Source organism: Phoca vitulina, unplaced genomic scaffold (assembly GCF_004348235.1).
Source record: "Phoca vitulina isolate PV1807 unplaced genomic scaffold, GSC_HSeal_1.0 scaffold69, whole genome shotgun sequence".
Taxonomy (NCBI): domain Eukaryota; kingdom Metazoa; phylum Chordata; class Mammalia; order Carnivora; family Phocidae; genus Phoca; species Phoca vitulina.
In genome coordinates, this window is record NW_022589772.1 from 6,617,274 (window position 1) to 6,643,579 (window position 26,306).

The 26,306-nt window shown below is 45.1% G+C and overlaps 1 protein-coding gene across 4 annotated transcripts in view; it reads right to left on the reverse strand.

The window, feature by feature from the left end:
* The window catches only part of MID2 (midline 2), a 97,265-nt gene that overhangs the window by 58,956 nt on the left and 12,003 nt on the right, over positions 1-26,306 (reverse strand). For all 4 annotated transcript variants that reach the window (XM_032392734.1, XM_032392735.1, XM_032392733.1 and 1 more), the window contains exons 2-3: positions 23,737-24,452; positions 11,054-11,149 (exon numbers count right to left, since the gene is read on the reverse strand). In XM_032392734.1, the coding sequence (XP_032248625.1) occupies positions 11,054-11,149; positions 23,737-24,396 (756 nt within the window). In that variant the 5' untranslated portion in view covers positions 24,397-24,452. The remainder of the gene's footprint in view (positions 1-11,053; positions 11,150-23,736; positions 24,453-26,306) is intronic.

A 26,306-nucleotide genomic window follows, 5' to 3' on the forward strand; every position in this document is an offset into this window, starting at 1 on the left:
CCACATAAGCCCCCTTTATAATATCACCCCTACACACACACACACACACACACACACACACACACACATACGCACACACACACACAGAGGCAGCCATCTACGAAATAGACAGACAGATGCATATAGCAAGTGCAAAGGCACGTAAAGCATGTTCATGCTCTATGGAAAGCGTATCACCACAAAGAAAGGCATGCCCAGGGCACCTGGGTGGCTCAGTCAGTTAAGCATCTGCCTTTAGCTCAAGTCATGCATGATCCCAGGGTCCTGGGATGGAGTCCCACATCGGGCTCCTTGCTCAGCGGGGAGCCTGCTTCTCCCTCTGCCCCTCTCCCCACTCATTCTCTCTCAAATAAATAAATAAATATTTTTTAAAAAGGCATGCCCACATACTGCTCCAGATACACACCAGGCCATTCCCACATGGATGCACACTCACATAACACACCAAGACTGGTTATCCAGATAGACATCTGTCCGTACCCTGACCATAGGCACGATAATCAGCAACTTGCAAAAGGCAGTACGTAGAGCCACTGATTCATGAACCTTTTCAGCTTTTCACTTCTCTTTTAATACAGCATGTGGTTATAAGAGCAGGGACTCCAGGGTCTGGCCGGATACCAACCCTCCCTCTGCCACTTATCTGTGACTTTGTACAAATTAGTTCCCTGCTCTATGCCTCAGTTTGCCCATCTGCAAACTGAGAATCATAACAGTCCTTCCCTCACAAGGTTATTGTGAGGATTAAACGAGCTAATGCCCACAAAGCTCTTGGCAGTAATGAGAGTTTCCAGAACTGCCCGAGAAGGGGTAAACTTGGATTGAACATATGATCTAGGTGAGAGGAGTAGTGGGTGGGGGCTGTGGTGTGGAGTAAAGAGCTGATTCCCTGGGCATGCGTGCACTTCTCAATAATCTCCACCAAAAGGACACGGGCCCACCATTAAGAGTAACAACGTACCCGCTCTTTTTCTGAGGAAATCTGTGTATTTGCAGTCATTGGGTTATTGTATTTATTCGTAGGCTGTTTAAATGTGATAACAGTAAGTCCGCTTTTGAGAGTACATCTTTGCTGTCAACCTCTTTTGTAACTATTAAGAGAAACATGTGTGGCGCGGCGACTGCATTTACCTGGCAACACGCTCATGCACAAGCCCAGGAGGAGGACCCCACCGAGCAGTCTCAGGAAGGAAGTGCAGGTCCCACAGTAAACTGCCCGTGTGACTCAGGTCCGTGTTGGCAACCTGGAGCTGCCCGCTCGATTTTCACCCCTCACTTGGGTCTCACGGCACAAAAATAATCTGAGCAAGTAAAAGTGCCTGAGTGGCGGACGCTCCTGCTTCCCTCTGCCAACTCGAGCGGCAGTCCTCCTTCTGCTTCCTACCCCGCCAAGGGCTGTGAGGACAGAGCTGCTCCGGGCTCTCAGAGATCCGTACCTGAGAGGCTTGCCATGGGCCAGGCCTCCAAAGAGACCATCTATGCCTCTAGAGCTATTTAATGAAGGGAGTAAAAAAGCATCTAACTTCTCTCATCCTCGGGCGCATCACTTGTAACACAAGGGTGCCACCAATGGTATCATGGGGTTGTCACCAACACGAAGTGGGATCAGGGACAAGAATGCCTCTAGCATAGAGCCCGGCACATATGATTCAATTAGGATTCTTTCCCATTCCCAATCCCTGCTCACCCTATCACACAGCTAGACTTCTCTAGACAGGCATTTCTTTCTTTCTTTCTTTCTTTCTTTTTTTTTTGAAGATTTTATTTATTTGAGAGAGAGAGAGAGAGCGTGCGCACGCGTGCATGAGTGGGGATAAGGGCAGAAAGAGAGGGAGAAGCAGACTCCCCACTAAGCAGGGAGCCCAGACGCCGTGGGGCTCGGGGCTCGGGGCTCAATCCCAGGACCCTGAGATCATGACCTGAGCTGAAGGCAGAAGCCCAACCGACTGTGCCACCCAGGCGCCCCAGAAAGGGCATCTCAATGGCTATGTGCATGTCCGTTGTAGTGGTGGTGGCTGCTTTCATTTTACGGGGGCTTTTTGTCTTTGTTTTGGCTTGGTTTGGTTTTTTGGGGTTTGGATTGAGGCAAGAGAGACTGGAGGTCGGGGTAGAACTGGAAACATTTAAAGGTACAGAGTGGGCTTGACAGGACTTTCGCCTGAATTATTAGAATTCCACCAACTTTCCAAGGGCATGCTGGACATGGGGAACCTGGGTGGGCTGTGCAAAGAGCGGAGCCAGGAGGGGTCCAAAATTAGACAGGTGTTCTGGTCACTCGGTGAGTAACCTGGAATTTGAACACCGAGAAACGGGAACTGGAGGGGGAAGGCAGCAGATGGGAAATGGGGCTATAAAATGAGCTTCATTGCGCCAAAGAAAGTGCAAAAACAGAACGAGAGTGCGTGCCTCTATGAACTGTTTTGACTATGAAAACATGACTACACCAGAGAGCCTAGATGCCCTACAGATGTGGGGGAGGAGGAGAGGAAACAGTATTAATCCTAACCCATTTTATCCTTACAACCCTGCCATGTGTCCATACCCTCCAAATGTTTCAAATGCAGCAGTTCATGTCCTCGAATTTTTTATTTCGCTGGAATTTAGCAAGAATTCTCAAAAAGTATGTTTGAAAAAGAATGGAATGCTTTAGATGACTGAAAAATCATAAAGCCCTTGCTTTCCTAGTATAAAAATAGGCTCTGCCCACACCTTGGATTTCCACAGTTGATTTAGGTTTTTCATCTATATTAAATGTCAATTGCCATACACTTAATAGGATTGGATGTAATACTCTGAATTAATCATTTTAGTGGTATAAATGAATAGACTGGCTAGGTCACTATGCACTTACTTTTCATTGTTCATGGAAATCGTTTTTTCCACCTATAATTCCACATTGGTTTCAAAATAGCTATTTTATTCTCCCCAGGTGCTAGTAGCCCAAATCTTCCTCAGGAGCTGTTAAGTCGGCTCCACTCGCTCTGTGATCTCTCACAAAAATACAGAACATTTTGGCTAATAAACATTCTAAAAATCCCAAAGAACGCTCTCTTTTTAAAACCACTAGAAATGAAAGTATGTGTCCCTCCCTAAAACTTTTCTTTTTTCTATTTATTTTTATTTATTTATTTATTTATTTATTTATTACTTTGCCTTGGCTTAGAGGCAGTAATCAAGAGGAATCTGGGCCCGATAACAGGCAAGTTTACCTAAGTATCAACTTAAAGACTCCCTTAGATGTTCTTGCAGAAGGGCAGTGAACTTTTTCCCCACTACGTAAAATTTAATTCAGTAACTGAAAACGAGCAGCTTATTGAGCACAAGACCCCTTTTTACTGTACCACCTTCGCAGAGTTGTTGCTGGGTTATTGACTAGGGTCACATGGCTGAGATTCCCGACATTTTTAGTGCTGCAATTCGCTACACCCTCCTTCCCAAGGAGCGTGCTAGTTCATGTACGTTAAATTGGAAATTGATGGTGCGCATTCAGGAATCACTGTCCACCCCACCCTCGGAAATAAAGATAAAAACCTCTAGAAGTCCTGAGGTCTGGGAGAGGAATCTCTGGCCAAAGGTGTGGTGCCCAGAAATATCACTAAGTACTACTACTGCTAACAGCCACTCCTATTATTACTCCTACTCCTCTCACTACTACAACAACAACTACTACTACCATTTATTGAGCCTTGACTATCCCAGGCACAGTAGCAAGTGTTTTGCATGTACTACCTTTCCCTTCAAGGTCTGATTAGTCTAAGTCCTACAGATGATGAAAGCGAGCACAGAGTAGTTACACGTCCAAGGCTACAACAGCGAGCATGACTCCTGTCCGCCCAGCTCCAAACCTACCATGGCACGCTGCATCCCAGAACCTATATACCATTTCTGGAAGGACAGAATTGTAGAAACTGAGGCTTTGGAGCTGGGCAAGAGGGCCCTGGGCTGGAGAGGTGGCTGGAAGCCAAGTGAGGAGGAGAAATGAAGCATGGGCGGTGTGAGTCAGAGTGGATCTAGTGACCCCTATTACTAGCTGCCCGGTCACAGAATAAGCGACTATAGAGTTTATGTGTGTGTGTGTGCGTGTGTGTGTGAGAGTCAGATTGTTCTGCACTTGAAAAGGTTAATAACTACCACTCTAGTCCTCTTTTCACCTTCGCTATCAAACTCCTGGTGGTCTGCATTTCCTTACCACTTAACTATCTCCTTGACCTCTCTCAGTCTGTCTTCCATCCTCACCTTTCCACTGAACCTTCTCTCTCCGAGGTCACTAATGATACCTTCCCCTATGATGTTGCTACTACTCCAATGGACTCTATCAAACCTTCCACACCTTGAAGGCTTCTCTTCCTTTGCTGTTGTGATCCTCCGTTTGGACGGTGTTCCTCCTCCCTTCTGTTTTTCATTTCTCTTTTGCTCTCCTCCGGCGTTCACATCCCTCACTCACACCCCTGACTCCAAATCATCCTCATGATGGGTCAGGAACCACTGGTGATGGACAAGAGACATCCAAGCAGTGTGTACCTTGGCTTTGCCAAAGGAAGCACAGCGGGGTGGTTAGGGGCCCAGGCTCTGGAGCTAAAGTAACTGGATTCAAACCCCGACTCTGTTACCTACTAGCAGCATGACCTTGGTAAATCACTTCCAATCCCTCTGTATCTCAATGTTTTACCTGTAAAGCAGGGGTAATAGTAGTGCTTACTTTAAGAGCTGTTGGAAGGATGAAATGAGTTTACATATATAAAATGCTTATTTGGAACATAGGAAACCTTCATTAAGTGTTACTTATTATAGTCTGTATGAAGGGAATTTCGAAAATGTTGATTGCACAAATGAATCATTTATTTCGGATATTTAAATTTTTTTAAAGATTTTATTTATGTATTTGAGAGAGAGACAGAGAGAGTGAGCATGAGCAGGGGGAGGGGCAGAGAGAGAAGGAGAAGCAGACTTCCTGCTGAACAGGGAGCCCAATGTGGGGCTCAATCCCAGGACCCTAAGATCATGACCTGAGCCAAAGGCAGACGCTTAACCAACTGAGCCACCCAGGCGCCCCTTAAAATTTTTTAAAGATTTATTTTTAAAGAGAGAGAGCACACAGGTGGGAGCGGCAGACGGAGAGGGAGAGAGAAACTCAAGCAGACTCCTCGCTGAGCACAGAGCCTGAGGCGGGGCTCGATCTCACAGCCTTGAGATCACGACCGAAGCCAAAACCAGGAGTCAGATGCGTAACTGACTGAGCCACCCAGGCGCCCCTCTGATATTTAAATTTTTTAAGGGCACACCATTCCTCAGTAATTTCATGAAAAGCTCCACACTCTCCATTTATTTCAGGAAGGTCGGTTTGTCATTGTACTCTGCGTGACAAACAATTGGGCTGATCTGTCCCGGGCCTTCTCGTTCTAGACTTTCTCCGTGGCTTTATGTGCTACTTAGGTGCTGATGAGTCCTAGGTCTTTATCACTTCCCCAGACCTCACTCCTGACCTCCAGATCCAGTCAGCCACCTGCCTACTAGGCATTTCTTACCTGACTATCTGGCTCACAGTGTGACAAACCTCTCGTGTCTAAAAAGACCTCCATCTGTGTTTCCTGACTTAGTTAAAAGGTGACACATCCATTCAGCGACCCAAGCCAGAAACCTGGGGATCATCCTACTATTCTCTTCACCCCTTCACCCATTGCATCTAACTGATCACCAAGTAATACTGATTCTACCTCCCAGAAGTGTTTTGAATGTATCCCTTCCTCCCTAACCCTACTACCACTACCTTAGGTTGGGCCTTTGTCTTTCCCTGCATCAGTAAAAAGCCACCTAAGTGGCCTCTTTGCCTTCACCTTTGACCTTTGACCCCTGCTCCATCGGGGGTGGGGGTACTATCATCTGTTGGTATACATTATGAAGTCTCAAGTCCCTCAATCCTGAAATGCAGGTCTTATCCAGTTATTCCCCTGCTTTAAATCCTTCCATGGCTCCCCAGAGTCTTCAGGACAAAGTCCAAATACCTGCGCATGGCCTACAAGGCCCTTCATTATCTAGGCCCTAGCCCATGGGCCTCCACACTCACCTCTTGCAATGAATGAGTCTCACCTTTCACATTCTGGCTGAACCAAGACATGCCCTGCACATCTCTGTGCTCTTTACCCTTCCGTGTTCTTGCATGGGGTCCCCTTCACTACCTTACCTCATTCTCATTGGCAAAATTCAACACTTATTTCAAGAGAACTCGATTTTTTTTTTTTTTAATTTCCATTCTGCCATCTTTCCTAAGTCCCTCGGGCAGACTTACGTGTTTCTTCCTCCACGCTAGCCTGTCATCTTGCACTTACCTTCATTACAATAATTACCACTTCACACTGTATTTGACATTTTACCTGTCAGGTAAGCTCCCTTGAGTTGAGGGCAGGGACTGCTTCCTATTTATCTCTGTCTACCCAGTGTCCACCCAGGGCGTAGCATACCATTTTGCCCACATGACAGGCTCTTTTCCACCTCCTCTAATACCTCTCCGCTCTCTGTCTCGGCGGAGGGAGTCATTTATTTTTCCTCCCTAAACATTTGGCTAAAATGCATTTTCTCTATGAGATTTTTCCCTGATTACACTGACTTCACTCCACTCACTCCTTCATTTCATCATGTTCTCGGGGCTTGGAGAAGACTCTTCCAACCAACAGATCTGTGTTTTAATGCTTTCGATTCGATTCTTGCTCCTAGCTCCACCACTCTAAATCGTTTAAGGAGCATCTGCTGAAGTCATCCACAGAAGCGTGGTTTTTAAAAATTAATTCCCGTTCAAACACCTATTTTTATGCTTGGAGAAACAGTTAGGCATTGCTGCTTGCCCTTTGCAAGCCAAATACCCTGTCAGTGCGTGATACAGGCAGAAAGGGTGGAGAACGCGGAGCCACCTACAGTAAGACTTCCGAAAGCAACTGAGGCTAAGACGGAACTAAGGGAAGCCACCCAGCTCCTTAAAAGGCTTGAGAAGGACCAGAAAGAAATCAATCTGCCCATGGGACTTCTGGGATGGACTAATCCATTGGACTGCTGAAAACAGATGCCACACAAAATATCCAGGAAGGTGCTTTCGTGGGCTCAGTTCCCTGAAACTTACCAACGACGCTAAAGAAGGAAAAACGGAAAGGTTACCTTCCCTACACTGCGTGCTGCTTCCTAAATGCTTCTCTTTCTTACTAGAAACTGTATTTTCCCTAGCTAGACTCAAAAGTTCCAGGAGGCCAGCAACAGCATATGTTTCTTTTATAGTTCCCAAATTGCCCACTGCACTGAGTACGCAGTGTTGGCTCAAGAAACGCTTTGTTGTCAACTGACCGATCCCCAAGTACTTAACTATTTTTCCTCCCCTCAATATTTTCAGGAATGCTTGTTATTCACAAAACGGCGTGGTCTTGGAAGCCAAGAGGAAATATTCATCTGTTGGTATACATTTTCCCTTGGCTATGCATTAAACAGAGATTTCCTTTGGAAATGTAAACAAAGGATGCCTGATGAGAAAGGACAAAGAACTATATATAGAGATCAAGTGGCCAGAGTCCGGGGGGTCAAAGCATGGCCCTCCCTTAACCAGATTAAAGGACTCTTCCTTCTGCTCCTGCCTCCTTCCCATGCTCTCCAGCCCCAACCAAAAAAAAACAGTTTCCAACTGCCCATCCCCTGAATTCTGGAAGCTGGGCAGCAACTGGAACAGGCTGACTTACTAAGGAATTCAGCTAACAAATCTGTGGTGATCTTAATCTCTGTTTCTGTAATAATAGGAAGACTGTGGCTTTGTTTACTTTCTGGGGAGAACAGAGAACAAGAAGAAAGAACCAGGAGAGAGGCAGTATTTACGGCCCCTTTATGAAAAGTCAATCTGCGACAAAAACATTTGCAGACAATAAGGAAGGGGAACAGGTCTGGCAGGAAAATAGCCCTATTCCAGTTTTCTCAGAAGTGCCTTCGCTGGTATCCTCCACCCCCGCCCAACGTGAAAGGCCTGGTTCACACTGCGAATAGAGTCATTCCTTATAGACAAAGCTGGATTCGATAGAGTAAGAAAAAAAAAAAAAAAAAACTCACATCACCCTTTAGTGTCCGGTTCTCATAACAGCCAGTCTCCTACTATTTATTTCATTGTATAAAGTATTTATAAGCATTTATGAAGTCTCAAGTCCCTTCTTTAACTGCATTTCTAATCCCGGGGCTTGTTCCAAAGCCTTCTGGACACACAGGCTCTGCGCTGAATGAGCATAATAAGTACCCTGGACTCACCCTATTATTATGGGGAAGCTTAGGGCACATCCCTAACCTTTCAGAAGGGATGATGTCATAGAGCACAGCCACACTCTTCCATGAACCGTCTTGCAGGGTTCCTGTCAAAGATAGAATCCTAAACTGGGGGCACCTGGGGGGCTCAGTCGCTAAACGTCTGCCTTCGGCTCAGGTCATGGTCCCAGGTTCCTGGGATCTAGCCCCGCATCGGGCCCCCTGCTCAGCGGGAAGCCTGCTTCTCCCTCTCCCACTCTCCCTGCTTGCGTTCCCTCTCTCGCCGTGTCTCTGTCAAATAAATAAATGAAATCTTTAAATAAAAAAAAAAAAAAAGAATCCTAAACTGGAGGGCCTATGGAGATAACTCCCCAAATACACTCTCACCCTTGACATGTAATGCCGGATCTCATGGTTCTTTGCCAACCATCGGTTAACATTTTTATTCCATTGTCTCTATGGCCCGCACGTGTATATCCGTATCGGGGTGGATTTGCGCAGTGTGTAAGCCTTCCGAAGGCAGATACTGTGCCCGCCCATGCTGTTTTCTTTGTACCTGGTACAAAGCCGTGCCTAAGTAAGTATTAGCAAAAGGCGACCTTTTGTGTGCCAGAGCAGACAGCGGCCTACGCAATGGATTTAACGAGCATCTCTAAGGGAGCCTCTTAACCACCCCCCCTTTGCTGGTTCATCATGGGGCTGCTCTTCCCTCCCACTTGGCTTATATTTGGCAGTGCTGGTGTCATCTCCTGCAAGGCTCAAGCCCGAATACTGACTTCAGAAAGGCACTGTTAAAACATTGCCTGTTACCTAGAGGGCCAGAATGAGTCCTCCTCTCTGAACACAATGATGCATTGTTTTATGAGACTAGCTCCTCGCTGCTTGAAAAGAGTGGGGCCCTGAATACAAAGGTCTGATTGGTGCGGTGGGCTGGGAAGGGCTTGAACCGGGTTCTGTTTGGGTGAGGCTGGTCAGAGTGATAAACTGCCCAGGGGTGGGATGATGAGATGTTAGAGAGGTCTCGGGGCAAATAAGCAATGAAAACAAACTGCTTACTTTGCTAATTTGACTACAACTTACACTATACTTAATAGTCTTTTTGATGAGAATGAGGAAGGTGATAATTATAATTTCTAACCACGTTTTATTCACTATAGCTGTTACCCCGCCCTCAACCATGAGAATTCTAAGCCAAGGGATCCCTTATCTTGTCTCCTGCTTACAATACTTCCTTGTCTCTCCACTAGTGTGGGTTTCTTATACTGTAACCTAACAGCATAATCAGAAGCTTTGATAGAGTGGAACAGAGTTCGACTAGCTGAAAAGCACTCTAAAATGCCTTCTGCTTTGTTTCTCCCCGCGTAGTAAAGGACGAAATCAAAGACCAAAGAAGAGAATAAAGAAAGTAACCATTCACAGAATCATGACCCGTGAAATCTGGAAGACACATCGAAGGTCAGGGAGTCAGTTCAACCCCTTATTTTACAGGTAAGGACCCTGAAGCGGAGAGGCTAAGTGACTTACTCAAATTCATATCACCGGTTAATGGCAGCGTCAAGGCTAGAACCCCATTTTGTAACTTACCTTCCAGGGTTCTTTCTTTCCATTCCTCGGGCTTCTCCCTAAATGTCCTGCTACATTTCCACATCTCACCCCTGAGTTTAACTGGTGTTCTCTGCACCCTCCATACAGCACCACTCTCTTCCACAAACGGAGTGCCCAGCAGGGATTAAATTGCTATGGTATGCTCATCATCCAAGTACACCCTACTTTAAGAAACGCAAGACTTGAAGACATCCAAACAATTAGGAGTGCTTACTCGTATAAGACGATTCTTTTTCTTACGAGAAGATTCTCACACTCCCTTAAGTAGAAATCCCTAGGTGGGATTTAACTTGAACCACTACATTTATCTGTCACACAAGTAAGGTTACAACTAGACCATGAGATTACAAATAGAATTAGAAACATTTCTGTCCAATCACTGCCCAGGAAGAGTGCTGTAACATTTTACCCGACCCGCTTTAGACTTGAAGCCCTACCGTTGCCTCTTTAACAAAACCAACACAAAAACCAAATGCTACAGCTGAAGTCCCGTGCTCTTGAGAAAGAAAGAGAAGTAACATCTTTCTTTTATTACATCCACTTATGAAAAGACTGACTCCTCTTGTAAGCTCTGCTCTTTGATGTCACCTTGACACAGGTAAGAGGTTTCAAAAACTTTAGACTTGTATGACACTTTACAATTCAGACAACTTGAACATAGAGAGCATTTGTTGATGACAAGAGCAAGTGGGACGGTGATGAGTGAGGATCAAGGGAGGTGCGTGGGGACAAAGGGAGGAGAGGCTAGGAACAGGAGAAGCAATCCTGATAAGCACTCTTACAGACACGATACTGCCCGGAACGAACCTCGCCCGACTCCAGGATTCCCAGCTGCCCCTGTGACACCCCAGGGATCTCTTTAGGGAGCTAAGATGTCCAGTTTGATGAAAGAAGAAACACACTGCATGTTGGATTCTCATATTGCCCACCCCTTGGAAAGAATGGATTACCCCCTGGACTGCTGTCTCCCCAGTTCATGGCCGTCACCCACCTATTTCTGTTTAAACAATAGCCATCTGCCACTTTTCTTGGAACAAGCATCTTAAGGGAATGAGACTGCCTAGAACTATCATTCAGCCCTTCACTCCAAATGGCTGAGCTACACTCTTGACAAGACTCAAGTGTCCCCCCAAGGATCACCTGATCCGGGTCCTCTGAAAGAATTGCAAAAGTTTCCATTACGTACCTCAACTTGCTGGCAGATCTGTATTAGTTTGGCCATTTGATTTTCTAGTTCACTGTTGCGCTTAACCAGGTTGGTGAGGTTCATCTCCAGAGTTTGCTGCCATCCCCGAGAGTATGAAGCCAGAGGGAAACAGGGAAGAGGGGAAAAAATAAGAAAGGTTCAATGAGCTTAAGAACCAATATCATGTGGAGATCATTCAGTCAGTTGGCAAACATTTCAAAGATTCATTGAGCACTTGCTGTGGGCCAAGCACTGTTCTAGGTGCTAATGAATAACACTGTGCATTTGGTCCAGGCTCTCGTTATTGGGGAAAAGATGACATTCATGACTTCGTGGATATAGGAATTTAATGTTAAGGCGACTTTATGTTTTCTACAATATTTTTAACTTTTTAAAGTATTTCATAGTATTTCATTTTGCCTTCATAGTAATCCAGTGACATAAGGAAAAGAGGTATTATCCTCTCTTTTACAGATGAGTAGACTAAGGGAACCATAATTTATTGAACAAATAGTACATGCCAGACACTATGCTATAGGCAATTTCATATACAACATTTAATAACCACAACAATCCATGAGGTAGGATATGTCAGCATTTTACAGATGAGAACTGAGCTTCAGAATGGGGGTAAAGTGTTCTTTGCAGTCCTATAATTAGTAGATGACAAAGCTGGGCCTAGAACCCAGTTCTCTAGCCTCAGTCACAGCTTTGCCCCAGTATTCATGATTTTTTGTTCTTGTTTTTTTTTTTCCCCCCTTGGAAACATTTTAGATTTATCAGTAGTTTCCTTCAGGGGAAAAAAAGATAGTATTTTAACTGTGAGGTTCATCAAAATCGAGCATTGTATCTCACAGCTTCCCTTCTTTGGCCCTAAGGAATAGCCCATGGAGACGATAGACTTCAAAACGTGACAGCTGACGTATCAAGGTAGGACATCCATTGCTTATGATTGCTTACTGGTACATAGATCCTTTCTGGTACACATGAGAAGCACTTTGCAAATCTGTTTAAAATAACAAGAGTACAACAGTACTCAGAACTCTTAGTGTATTTTCAGTTGCGCAAGCTACTCCCTCCCATTCCTTATGTGAAAAAAACAGAATGTTATTCACTCTAGGTTGATAATGGGCTTTTATATTCCTCCCCATTCCCAAGTCCTCGGCTCTGGTGGCTTCTCCTCTAGGACCAGTCCCAAAATCCACTCCTCTCTCACTCACCATCCCCACACCCCCACCAAATCTGTTCCAATGTAATACCCCAACTTCTTGGCCCTTATTCTGCTAACATTCCTTCCCTTGGTTATGTACATCACTTCGTTGCTGTCTCCATGGCTCCTACGGTTTGTAGTTGTTCAAAGTTCATGTTTTTGATAGGAGGGAATGGAGGGGGTGGGGAGCAAAGGGAAGTGGAGGAATGGGGAGAAGACTCATGTACTTGGCCCCTTTCTTGTCTACTAAGTAGCTGTAGCTCCTTAGTATTCTTGGCACTGGCCCATGAGTCCATCCCAGAGGATGTATTCCCATGGATATATGTATTTCCAGGATGGGCAGTCTGATGTCACTTGTTCTCAAACTGAATTATGAGAACCAGCTTAAGCTTTGCTCCCCTTCTTGCCAGATCTCCCTTGGTTTCTTTGGCTTTATTCCCGTGGAAGTCATTTTCTCCCATTTATTCCACTGTTCTTGGCTTGGGCACAGGGTCTCCCCTGGCCCTCTTTAACTCCCCAACCATCTCCATCCGTGGCCTTCTCCTTAGCAAGGGCAAAGAGAGTGAAGAAGGGAGAAAGAAGGGCAGCAACTGTTGATTTGGACACGATCTCTAAGCTAAGTAGATGTCACGAGACAAAAAAATGGCAGAAGTTCAGAGATCAGATACAACAAAAGGTAATGAGCACCTGCTCCGGTGAGGACGCAGTGAATTCCAAGAGAAAGAGGAGGGGAAACGAAGGCGGGTCTTGAAGGACAAGGCGAATTTTAACAAACAGAAATGAAGGAGGGCAGGGTGTTCCAACACGAATAATGTGAGTGAAAGGGAATAAAGTATAATGACGTGTTCGGGGAAGAGAAGTTGAATTTGGCTAGAACAGAGGGTACAAGAGAGTAGTGGGGGGCAAGGTTGGAAATGCAGCTGGAGGTCCTGTTTTGAAGGTCTTGAATGCCTAAGTGGGGATTTTGTACCTATTTTTATTTTTTAGCAGTGGGGACTTGCCAAAGGCTTTGGAGCAAGAAAATGACATAATCTGGGCAGCATTTATGAGCTCAACTTACCAGCAATAATGTGGGGCAGACTGAAACAGGAGAGCCTAGGGGGAGGGACACTGGTTAAGAGGAAGCTGTGATGTTCAAGGCCATTGGTACTGCAGGTCTGGGCCAGGCTGAGAGGGTAATCGAGAGAAACATGTTTCGAGAAAGGACTTGTCACTGTCCGCTACGCAGAGAGGGCAAGAAATAGGAGGACTAAGAAAAAGCAGTTGGATTTGGTAATTAGAAGTCACTGGTGACCTCTGAAAAAGGCGTTTCAGTGGGTTTGGAAGCAAATGCCAAAAGGTACAGAGTTAGGGGGTCCCTCAGTAGTGACGATGTGGAGGCGGCACGTCTGGACTCCTCTTCAAAAATTTGGCTTGGGGGGTGACTAAGACAGAGCTATGGTTCGATGAAATTGTCCAGCTTAGGTTAGACAGTGGGCATAGGCAATGGGCCCCATCAGTTATGACTTCTACTAGCACAGAGGTCCAGATTCCTAGACCAATGGAAATCCCATGTCTCACCATTGACTATAGGGACTGAGGAGGTAGACATAATGTAGCTTGATGAACCCAGAGCGGATTAGAAACCTGTGTTTCAAACTGTAATGCGTTTCCATTCAAACACAGGATTCCATGGGGAAAATGTTTTCTAACAAGTCCATGCAACCTGTTGCAACACTTGTCTCGAAACTAATAGCCTATAAATAATTCATAGTGTCAAGCAGGACTAAGTGCCCCTGCTGTGTGTTCCCCATTTATGGCCCAGCACTGAGACTCGCAGCTTCTGTAAAGCCACGGAAAACAAAAATTAGGGCTGAACACATAATTTGGGGTCTGGTTTGACTATGGACCTTGGGTTACCATCAAAAATTATGGCAAATGCTTATTTTGCTTCGGCCCCCTAGCAATTTGCAGAAAGCCAGCACATTTTAACACCACAGAACTAGAATGGACAAGATGACTCTAATTTCAACCTTACTTCATTAGTATGAAAATGCTTGGAAAAATAAGTCTCTGGCTAATGAAAACACCATCTGCTGATGGCTTTTTGCCACTGTTTTCTTACGTTATGAGACATAATTTGAGGAAAACCCCAAACATTTACTTACTCACTTCCTCTTCATTTGCAAGGAGAAAGCCTCCTCTCAAACTGGAATTGATTCTCGATAATGAACATATGCAAAGGGAAACGGAGAATTGCTGCAAGTATGCATTCCGTTTCTTCACCCTTCCTTATCACTCCTGGCACTGGCGAATCATTTAGAACTAGAAATTCGGGGCCACAGTAGGCTCGAATGATTTCATTGATTTAGCCAAGTAATTATCTTGCCTATATTTTGGCGAAGTAGACCAAGAGAACACGTGTGTGTGTGTGTGTGTGTGTGTGTGTGTGTGTGTGTGTGTACAAGTCTGCTTATGGAAAATTCAACGCGTCTTTCTGGTGTTGTGTTGTTGCGGGTTGGTTTTGAAACACCCATTTGTTTTGTTCTTCTCTGGTGCTGTCCAGTGAATCACTGAGCCTGGCTCCCTCTGTCCAGGCCTCGTTAGTGTAGCTTTCTCAGAAAGCTGAACCATGACAAAGAGAGAGCCAGAGTGGCAGGGGAGATTGGAATGGAGATATCTGCTGGGAGGAAACGGGGAACAGGAGGTTGGCAGGGGAGCAGGATGAAGCTCCCATTTCCTGCCGCAGGAGGTTACCTCTGGGTCCTTCTGTGCTTCCCCTGTGTGGGGGTCAGAGAGTGGGGGTGCACCATGAGACTAAGCCCCTCATCACCTCCAGATGACTCCATCATTACAGCCTTCACGAAATTCTACACGGGTCTAAGCAGCACCACGTGAGGGGGATACTTGGCTGCTTTGCGTAACTGAGGTTTTAAAAGGCCCAAGTGAGCTAAACTGACGGTCAACACCGATTCCGGTTTTTTATCTGAGTTCCGCTTCGGTTGTATCATGTAGACTTGGCCTCTTTGTGTTCTGTTCTACCCTTCACAAAGAGGAGAATTTTGGCCACGTCTGAGATACCAGGCATGCGCTGTTCTTCCAGACAGCATCCCATAAAAAGAAATGGCTTCTTTAACCCTCTCAAGTAATTACTGGGGTTTTTTTAAAAAAAAATTTATTTATTCATTTGAGAGAGAGCAAGAGCACGAGCAGCGGGGAGAGGGGACGGAGAGGGAGAAGCAGATTCTCCGCTGAGCAGGGAGCCTGACGCGGGGCTCGATCCCAGGACCCCGGGACCCTGACTCCAGCCGAAGGCAGACGCTTAACCGACTGAGCCACCCAGGAGCCCCAATTGCTGGTTTGTTTGTTTGTTTTTTCTCCATTTCTCTAGACACACGTTGTTTCAGGTAACTTTCTCACTGGCTCCCTCAAGAAACCAAGCTATCCGTCAAAACACTGCCTCGTCATTAAAGCCAGGCATTCCCTTGATGGCACACGCTCTCGACCACGATCGCCACTTGTCATGCTCTGTGAAGGCACATGTATTCACACATACGTGAGCACACTGACACACCCCTACCTGACACGGCTCGTCTTGAAGCCTAGAAAGGGGTGATGCCTTTCTGCCTGTTCTATTTAAACACGTAGAACTGTCACCAAATGCCTGTAAACTCTTTTGCTTTCTAGAAGGCATGAGGGGAATGTTATTTAAATCTACACGCGATCCCAACTGTTTTGATGTGGGAATTGACCTTTGGGGGATGCAGGAGGAGAAGGGAAGGGAAGAAAGGCCGATGTACCCCAAACCTGGAGGCTTCCCAATTCACAGAAGGCAGCTTCATCTTCAAAAATGATCTGAGCCAGTGACCCCATGACTATTTATCGACATGCTCTTTTTTCCTGACATCCTGTCTGCTCACTGATGTTCCTAGCTATTCCAAAAGCCGGTAACCAAAAATCTTAGCACGCTTTTGGGGTCACATTCTGCTTTCTTTTTTTAACTGCTTGTCTTAAAATACTTACTTTGCTTTTGCTTCAGTCTGTCACTTTATGTATCAATTACATATGGCCTTTCAACAGCAGAACACACCATCTGGTCCACCAACTGAAGCCCACACCCCTTCTGCCAGAGTGTACTCCTTCCCCAAACATTTATTTGCTGTTGTGTAGATCCAGGCTATGTCCCAGAATGAGATACAGGTGATATGCTGGATCCACAAGCTCTACTCTACTTGAAGTTCATTGGAGAATAGCCAGACTGGTCCTCAAGCCAGGTGAACCCTCCCTGGTGGGAACCAGGTGGCCATCCCTCTTCTTTCCGGAATGTTCTGACATCATTCCGCAAAGACCCATGACTCCCCTAGTGCCCTTATCAGGAATGCTAACGCAAACCATCCTGCATTTTTTTTCTTTCCCCTCTCCTCAGGTGCATTGCATGGCTAAATCTCTAGCTTAAATGTGTAAATTTTTATTTGGACCTTCTAAAAGAAAACCCGTACTAAAAACCTAAATCCAGTGTTTTATTTTGATAACAGAATAGTGAGCCAAAGCCGACTCTACTTTCCTGGAGTCCTCAATGTTGTATTCTACTTGAAATATACCTCTTCAGTTCCTGCCTCTCGTGCACATCCTAGCCTTCCTCTTTCACACGCTCTTGCTCATGCCTACCCTCTAGACCCTGAGTGTGCCTCAAGGCTCAATCCTGAGCCCTCACTCAGCTCACCACTGCATGACTCTACCTCCATGCTGAAGGCACTCAATCTACGTCTCTAGCCCTGATCTTTCAGCCACCACAGAGGCCTGAATTTCAACTCCTTCTAGAACATTTGCTCTTTCAGTTCTGAGAGTACCCCCATGTTTTCCCTCCTCCAGATATTTGAGCAAACTATTTTCTTTCTGCGAGAGCCCTGGCTGCCCCTTACTCCTTCCCCGTCCCCCAATAGGGCATCCAAAAACCCACCCAAAGTCTCTTTTGATGGATGTCCCTCCCATGCTCTCTCTCAATCCCTTGTGCTTCCACTGTCATAGAACTCACCACACTGTCCTGTAACTGTGTCCTTAACTATCTGTCTCCCCACAGTGAGCTGAAAGCTCCACCAGGGTTGGGACTGTGCTCTCTTTATCAATGTAACCCCAACATCCTTTCTGGCGCTTGGCATCTAATAGGTGTTCAGTAAATGTTTGATGAATGAACGAATGTTGAATGACCCACGATCATAGCAAACTCAAAGCTAAAGTCAAATCATCCCACCAAAACTGCTAGCTCCGTCCTAATTTCCCCATTTCTATCCCCAGTACCACTATTCTTCAAGACATCTCCTACTCCAAAGTCATTTTTTAATTCTTTCTCTCCACCATCTGTAACCATACAGTCAGCCATTCACCCAAGTCCTGCCAACTCGTTCTTCACGGTCTCCAGTTTGACCCTCCTCTCCAACTAATTCATTCATGATTCCCTGTTTTGAGCCCCATGACTCCCTTTCCCTAATTCTTCCTTCGTGCGTCCTAGCATCCCGTGCACACCTCTGTCATGGCACTTACCATACTGCTTTGGAATTTTTGATGTACTTATCTGTCTCTCTTAGTAAGTTCAAAGCTCTGCAGGGCGGGGACTGAGCCTGATTTCCTGTGTCCCCAGCTCCTACCACGATGACTTGAACAGTTGAAGTGTTCAGTAAACAAAATGAGTGTTCATGAATTGTTTGTTAAGTGAATGAATGAATCCCTGGCCTCGATCCCTGGTGCTACAGTTTAAGTTAATATCTGTTCTGTCTTCAGGGGAGATAAAGAACAAGACATTACCTCATTACATCAACCCTTCGAGAACTTGCGTGTCATTATCACATTTTCCCCCCTTTCAACTTCGCTTCTTTGGGCTTAGTAATTCTTCTTTCCTTCATCTTTCCTCACCTATATTATATTTCTGGAATATGTCCCTTTGCCCAATAAGAATAGACAGGATTTTCATCTGCCCAGGAATCAATCTCTGAGTCAACATTTTGTAAATTGTGCTCGGACTGACGATTGTTAGCTCCTTGCAGATGGTGGTGAGGAGAAGACTTGGGACAAGAGAAATGACAAAAACAGAGAGATAGCGCAGATAATAGGAGTATCCACTTGCTAAGCCTGCTCTCAAACCAATAAAAAAACAATAGAAAATATCTTCCAACACATTAATACTATGTGAGAACAGAGCCAGAGACTCCATATAATTATTAGAGGGAAAAGAACAGGAGTTCAGATGAGTCTTAGCACACAGTTTGAGTCGAGATGGAATAAAACGCATTTTATCCCCCCCGCCCCCCACAAAATGCGTAGAGATTTGATACATATTATAAATAATGGGGAGCACGTCATGGACAATTAAGAGACCACAGAGAAGCCAGATCCACAAGTAGGAATGATTTTATGATCAGGAGTTGAAGGCTAGTTTAGCTAGTTTAGAAACCCCATGCCAGACATTACCTTCACCCCCATACCTCCACCACCATGCTGTAGAGAGTGCAAATCTGGACCCAAACGCTTTGCTTGTATGATATTTTGCTACTGTGGTTCAGTACCTAAGGGAGTGAAATGGAGAAACAACTTTTTCTGCTCCCTCACCTACAGTAACCCAACCTGGCCTCACTGAAGCCTCTTCTTATCATGAGAATTTATGACATGGCTCATTTATTAGGGAGATCCTTAGTCTCAGGATAGGTTCTACTGAGGCCATGACCCTTCTTCGGGGGACCACGCTCATGGCCTTACGTGCATGGCATCCTCATACCCAATTTCTCTACAGATACGCCCACAGAAGATGAACACTGACGCTCTCTCCTCCTCACGCACAGTGACACACATTTATAGATATACATAGACAAACAAACAGAATCATTCTCAGCTGCTCAGCCATGCAGAAATACACACACTCATATATCGACACATACATATGTACGCAAATATACTCCCTCTCAACCCAGGCTTTCATGAAGATATTTCTTTCTTTCTCTTATATTAATAGTCATGCTGGTTCCAAAACAGTCAAATGCCCAGTGGTAGATAAGTTGAGAGGGTGTCTGTCTTGGCAGACAGAAGTGGGTGTCGAGTGGGTGAGCAGACAAATGACTGGGAGAAGGTGGTAGCTGAGTGAGAATGGGTGGGTGGATGACAGAGTGACTGAGTAGGAAGAAGGGCAAGTAATCAACTCTGATAAGATTCTAGAATATCATATTTTCCAACCTTTTAACTCTCGTTGTGGCTTTCCTTTGAACATTCTCCAAGTCTCATATCTCCCTTCTCTTTGTCTAGCAATCTTTAGCTCTCTCTGTCTCAGCCTCTCTTTCTGTGTGTGTGTGTGGGGGGGGCAGGGTGAGTGTGTGTGTGTGTGCGCGCGCGCACGCATGCGTGCGCTTTACTTTCCCATAACAAAAAGCTTACTGTAGTGCCAGGTAATATTTTATAACAACAAGATCCCTGATATGTAAATGTAACTGCATTTAAGAATTATTTGTAGTAATGAATTTGTGGAAATGTAATGAGAAAAAGAAAATGTGCTTGTTTATTCCTTTCAGGAAATTCCTCTATTCCCCCTGGTTTTCATCAGCTATATTTTTGGCAGGCTATGGGCATGGAAATGTGAAGACATCACTCTCAAAGAGAATTATAATAATTGCATCTGATTTATACAGATGTCACCATAGGGTTAGGCAGTTGGAAAATCCAGTGATCCAAATGAATAGGCACTTAAAATTAAGGACATGCCATACTTCTCTTAACACTCTGGTTTTTAACATTATCAGTAGTCCGCAGAAGATCTTTTTTTTTCGGACCTCTAAAGTAGTCACAATGGCAAGACAGATTTATATCTTACAAGATGAGAGCTTTATAAAGCAAGCTATAGACGCTGGTGGTATACTTCCCGCAGATCCGTTATAAAGGTTCCATTCACTTGGATGTCTTGAGCATATAGTATCTGTGCAAGGCACTAAGGAGGATACTGAAGAAATAAAAGACATTGTGCCTGGCCTCAAAGAATTTATGGGATAGTTGGGGTGTTTTGGAGTGGGCCTTGTGGGGTTTTAGCTGGGGACTAAAAAACGGGTAGGATTCCTAAGCCGGTCAAGAAAAGAGCATGGGTCAAAGTTAGGTGGCAGCAAAGAGAAGGAGTGGTGTGTTGAGCAGACAGTTAGGAGGCTAGTCTGGGCATGTCTGAGAGTGGTAGGGGGGAAAGACGGAAGGGCGGCATGCGAACCAAGTCGTACGGGACTTAGAACATCGAGTTGCGATCTGTCATCAATACAGAGCCACTGAAATTTGACCTCTTTTTATAAAGCCAACATTTATTAATGCAATAGTATCGATCTTTTCCAAGGGGAGAAACTCGCGGACCAATGAAAACTCTTAACATGTGAAGCATTTTTATAGAAATACGGCACATATCATGAGCTAAGAATATATATTGGGACTGGTAAGTGGAAAAAGGGATGGAGGAAATAGTGACTCTGATAGGCCTTTCTACTGTAATAACTGCCGTGAACAAAATTGTTCTTTGCAATTGAAGAATTAATTGAACCACTAGTGGACTTCGGAAGGGCATGTACTTAGAATGGACAACTAAATAAGGATAGTAAACCATAGTAAGTATCCCAAACCCTCTAATCTGCATTGAGCACATGTTAAGAAGACAGGCTGGCTTCTGGTTATTCTGACCTTCCGTCTTATAACATAACAGTGTGTTTATTCTTTATTGAACAAATAAATACTAGAGACCACTAATCCTACTCAGGGAGGTTAGTACAGAAAGGGTAGTTATAAAGGCCAAAAGTAAGGCTCCAGAACCGAAAAGAACAAATAAAGCCCATTTCACTTACTGGCCAGAAAGTAAAACCCCTAGATGTCTGTACTATCCTCCTTCCCCTCCTCCTGTAGGACTCCCATGCTCCCCTCATGGCCAGAAGAGTATGCTCCAGGCCATCTCCCCCATAACTTCTGACAACCAGTTTTCTCCTTTCTCCTTGGGGAAGAATCCAGCAGATTAAGGGGATAATCCTAAATGCTTTTAAATTAAAATTAACCCAAAGAAGTGAGAATATGTGATACTCAAAGCCAGACCTCCTCTCTGCTTCATGTGGAGAACTAATAGCCTTTACACTTGGAAACCAAACCAAAGTGATCCCCACACATCCAACACACACACACACACACACACACACACAGACACGCAGCACCTCTCCCTCCCCAAAGTCCAAGATGTTCCAGACAACATAACAAACCACACGGTTGGAAATGATTCATATGTTTCCACTCTCGGTCCAAAAATGAGCAAAAAAAAAAAGTTTCCACTTAATTTATAATCAGAATTTTCTGCACATTTCCTAAAAAATTTAAAGGGGAACAATTCAAAAATCTGGCCTTTCTTTCTGCAAAAATTACCGATTAGTTACAGACTAAAGTATCTTTTGGTGAAATATTTTTGTGCTCCATCCAACCCTGGAGACTAGGACTGTGGTTGTGTGGTGCCAAATATCTAATCAATCATCCAGTGTTTTCATGTTTTCGGATGTTTTCAAAAAGCTGGTGTTCTGCAGATACAGGCTTATTCTATCCAGTCTTTTGTTATCTCAATCGTACATATGGATACAGAGTTTTCTGTTTGGAGTATTTCTCAAGGCCAATGCCTTATTATAGTTCCAACACCTGCAAATATTTGGCAGAGATTGCTCCATCCTCTCCATATCCCCCCTCTTCCTGCAGCCCCACCCCCACCTCTTGCCATTATGAAGCTCTAAGTTTATACAGTATGTCCTTTCCTTGATGCTGGTGATCATTTATCTGTGACCCATGAAATGTGCAATTGCCAGAGTGTAAAGTTAAGTTTCAAATCACATTTCACGGGCAAAACTTAGGTCCAAAACAAAGCGGCGGCAGGCCACAGCCGAAAGGATACTTCACACGGGGTCTAGAAGCTGAGTTCCCGTTCCAATTCTGTGACTTTGACCAAATCACTTAACCTCTCAAAGTCTTAGTTTATACCACATTACAGCGTAAGGCTTCAGCTAGACCAAGTGCAAGGCTTAGCGTCTTAGGCGTCTAAGAACTGAAGTCAATCAGATCATTCCTCGCTGCAGTTTTGAAGTGAATGAGAATATCACCTTGAGTGAAATCCACAGATAAACACTGAACTTTGTACAAATTTGTAAATATTAGATATAAATAAAAAATCAGAGAAGGCACAAACCATTGTCAGCTTGCAACAAATTACGGGAGGGGAAAATATATCCTATTCAGAGTATTGCTACCTTCCCCAACCCCATGAAATCTTCAGATAAGTTACCGTGGCTTGTTCAGGGCATGACAAGAGGAAAATCCCCACTTCCTTCTTGCCCTCCTTCCATCCTATCTGGGTCTTCCTTCCAGCTCGGCTTCTATAGCCAGTCCCTATTGGGGGTGGTCATCTTGTCAGTCATTTAAACATTTTATTTTCCTGGAATTTCTGCTAAATAGCTCCCTTCTTAAGAGCAGTTAAGCCACAGAGCGGGTAGACAACGGGAATAAAACAATTTTCCAGAGCTGACGTTTGTTAACATCAACGTGAGGCAGGACGGTCTTACAAAATGGGCACTTAGCCTTGCGCACAAAGATTATATGGCATGGCAACCTCGGATAACTCCGTCCGCGGAACACAAATGGAAGACTGGGAACTTCCGAGGCAGGGACTGCAACCACAGGCTTCAGTCTGCAACCCACAAAAACGAGCACAGGCACGAAATCGGATCCTGGATTCGAGATTGATTGGCTTCGGTTTAAAGTTCTAGTTCAGACATTGGATTACCCCTTCTGACTTCGTGGTAAACTGGAGTTCCTTTTTTTTTTTTTTTTTTTAAGGCGGGCTTAGAATTAGCCCCATGTTAAGGGCTTGAGAGCGATTTGTAGCAAGCAGCCAACGCCAGGCCTTTGTTTCTTTAGCGTAGGGAGCGGGCAAACACAGACGCTACTGTCCTCCACACAGGTCTCCCGCCTACGTCCGGACACACTCAGACACCTTCCCCCACACCTCCACGGAGACACGCCCAGCCCTCCCCTTGCTCTCCCCATACGCATGCATATCAGCACCTATGCTAATTAGAGTACACCTACACAGGTACTCACATACTTAAAAGAAGAGGTGGAAAGATCACGACAAAGATAGGTAGTGTGCAATCTGCCACTGACAGAGGACAGAGGGACTTGTTTCCCTGGACGGGCTACTGGTGTGGCGCGTGGGGCCAGGGGCCTGAACTCATCCAGAACTGGCCAGAGGTGAAGGAATGCAAGCAGATGTTTATGCAACCGACGAAACAGGTTCCAGTGAGGGCTGGCGAGTGGGTAGGCTAGTCCTCGCGAGAGCAACTTGGGAGCTAACGGCCGTGCCACATAGGAAAAGCGGACCTAGCTTTGTGAGGGAACTCGCTACCCGTACGGCTGTGTATAAGAGAGACCAAGCTGTGTAAGGGATATTTCCCAGATCCCTTACCTTGAGTTTCTCAAATCGGTCATTCAGGGACGCGACCTGATGGTCTCGGTGACGTCCCACCAGTTTGCATAAGGCACAGATCAATTGGTCATCGGATACACAATACATGTTCACTTTCTCGTTCTCGTGGTCCAGGCAGGTGATCCCTCGAAGATGCGTGTCTGGCACTGGTTCCACCAGGCGGTGGCTGGTGAAAGGTTTCTTGTTGGGGTGTGTGGCCCGCAGGCACCGGTCACAGTAGGAGACCTCACAGGTGATGCATGTCTTCACTGCATCCCTTGGCGGGTCCTGCTCACAGAACTGGCAAGCAATTCGCTCACTAGACATGGCCGTGCTGGGCCTGTAAGTCCTCTCCCGGCGGCTCTCACTTGGGGAATTGGGCCCACTGACCGAAGCCTTCTGGAAGCGATCGATAATGTTCTGCAAAGTCACATTCCTCTTGAGGCCGTCCAGGCCCCGGTGGTTCAGCGAGATAACATACCTGCACGTGGGACACTGGAAAGCGGTAATGGGTTCAATGGATTCGCCAGAGCTGCAGCTCGAGACCAGGATGCGGTGGGCACAGCTGAAGCAGAGGCTGTGGGCACAAGGGAGCAGAAGGGGGTCTTCGAACAACTCCAGGCAGATTGGACAGGTCAATTCGGACTCCAGTGTTTCCATCTTTAGTGAAAATAATCCTGCTGGGGCATTAAGAACCACAGAGGCTGGGCTTTCACCTGTGAGGAATACAAAGCAGGAGTCACTAAGCGTCTCCAAAGGAAACCTGGATGCAGAGAGGCTATACACTAACCAACGGAGGCTCTTGCGTGCTCCATTCCCCAGCAACACTGGAGCAATAGGAAAGCGATCTGGGAATTAATCAAAAAGCCTCTCTCCCCCACCCTCTCCCGCTTCAAACCTTGTTTTCGACAAATGCCTGAGTTTATGTTCCTGCACTAATAAACAGAACCGTGTGGCCACCGCTGAATCCTGGTTTACTGGTTAACATTACTATTCCAGCTCACAGTACCGGCACGGAGCCGTCCCTCACATATTGTCCACTGACATTTCTGGTCCTGGACTATGATGAGCCTGAGGCCCTGCGAAATTCTCCATCTCCATTCTCCAGTGTTGTTCTGTATTTTACTTCAAGGTAAAATATAGGGGCTGCGCCTATTCCACATCCAGTGGAAGGAAAATAAGGCCATATTTCAAACTAACTCTCTACTTCTTGAAATGATTCCATTCTGAGAGCCTGTGTAAAAAAAAGAAGAGAGGGCTTTGGAAAAACGGACTTCTCAGTGTAGAATAATAAGTTCTTCAGAATGTGAACCTTAATTACTTCCTGTTACCACTCATGGAAATTCCTGCTCTATCCTGTTTCTAGTAAGCTGAGTTACTAGACACAAATGGTGCTAGTTTTCACTTCCTTCCCTCACCTTCAGCAAGCTCTTCATCTCATCAAGCTCAATGAGGAGGGACTATGACTTTTCAACTTACTCAGCAGTAGTTTCTGATCAATAATGAAGATGTATTACCTTGTGGTTTTGGCTGGGTTTTATTATTACACACCCACTGAACTAGCACAAGCCTACTATGAAGCACACCTCCCCATGTGTCTTTTCATACTTCCTAAAACATAACAAGATGCAAACCAATACCCAGATACAAATTAGCAAGGTGAGGGGCCAGAAATTTTCAGATCTGGTAACTTTCATTTTGGTAGGTGCATCAGAGAGTAAAAGAAGTCACCCAATTAACATGAAACTAATCTCTTGGCCAATCTATTCTCCCGCAGACATTTCTGAGCTGAACATAATAGATACTGCCATGGGTCTTCCGTTAATTAAAATCAACACAGATAAATGATCTAAGCTAGCCCTAACTGAGGAAAAATATGTCTTATCGACAGAAAATGTTAATCCTATTTATAGAAAAGAGAAAACCGTCTTTGGCTTTTAAATAATTTTTGTTCATCAGCTCACTATCATTGGAGACACTCACACCAAGGCTTGAAATTTCGATTCTGCCACTGAGTAAGTACAACAGATGCATCCCTAAAAGCTGTTTCTAAATCAAACCTTTAAGTGCACTAAACTAACTAGCTATTTATTGGAAATCTATAGGAAACCGGGCTGTAAAAGTAGAGTCTTTTTTTCTGTAAAACAGCCAGTCTCGGTTGGGTAAGTTCAGATGCTTGTAAGACCACTTTTTTCAAACGTGAGACATGTGGTTAGTCTTAGTTTACGATTTACAAGTGCCTCAAAATTGTTGGCTGGCCACATGTGGCTTCTAATATCTATCAGCATTCACCTTTAGAGATGAAAAAGTAAAACAATTACAATGTGCATATATCACAGACTCTTAAAATTGGAAGAGACTCTAGTTAGAGATGATGGATTCCAACTCTTGCTCCAGGCAGGAATATATCCTTTGATAGCCCCACTGCTCAAATTCAACATGTCCATAAATGACCTTGTTATTCACCGCCCCCCCCCGGGTCCCCACCACAAAACCCCCAAACACCTGCTCTTCTTCCAGTTTTCCCTATCTGGTGAATATCACCATCCAAGCCTACAAACCTAGGAGTT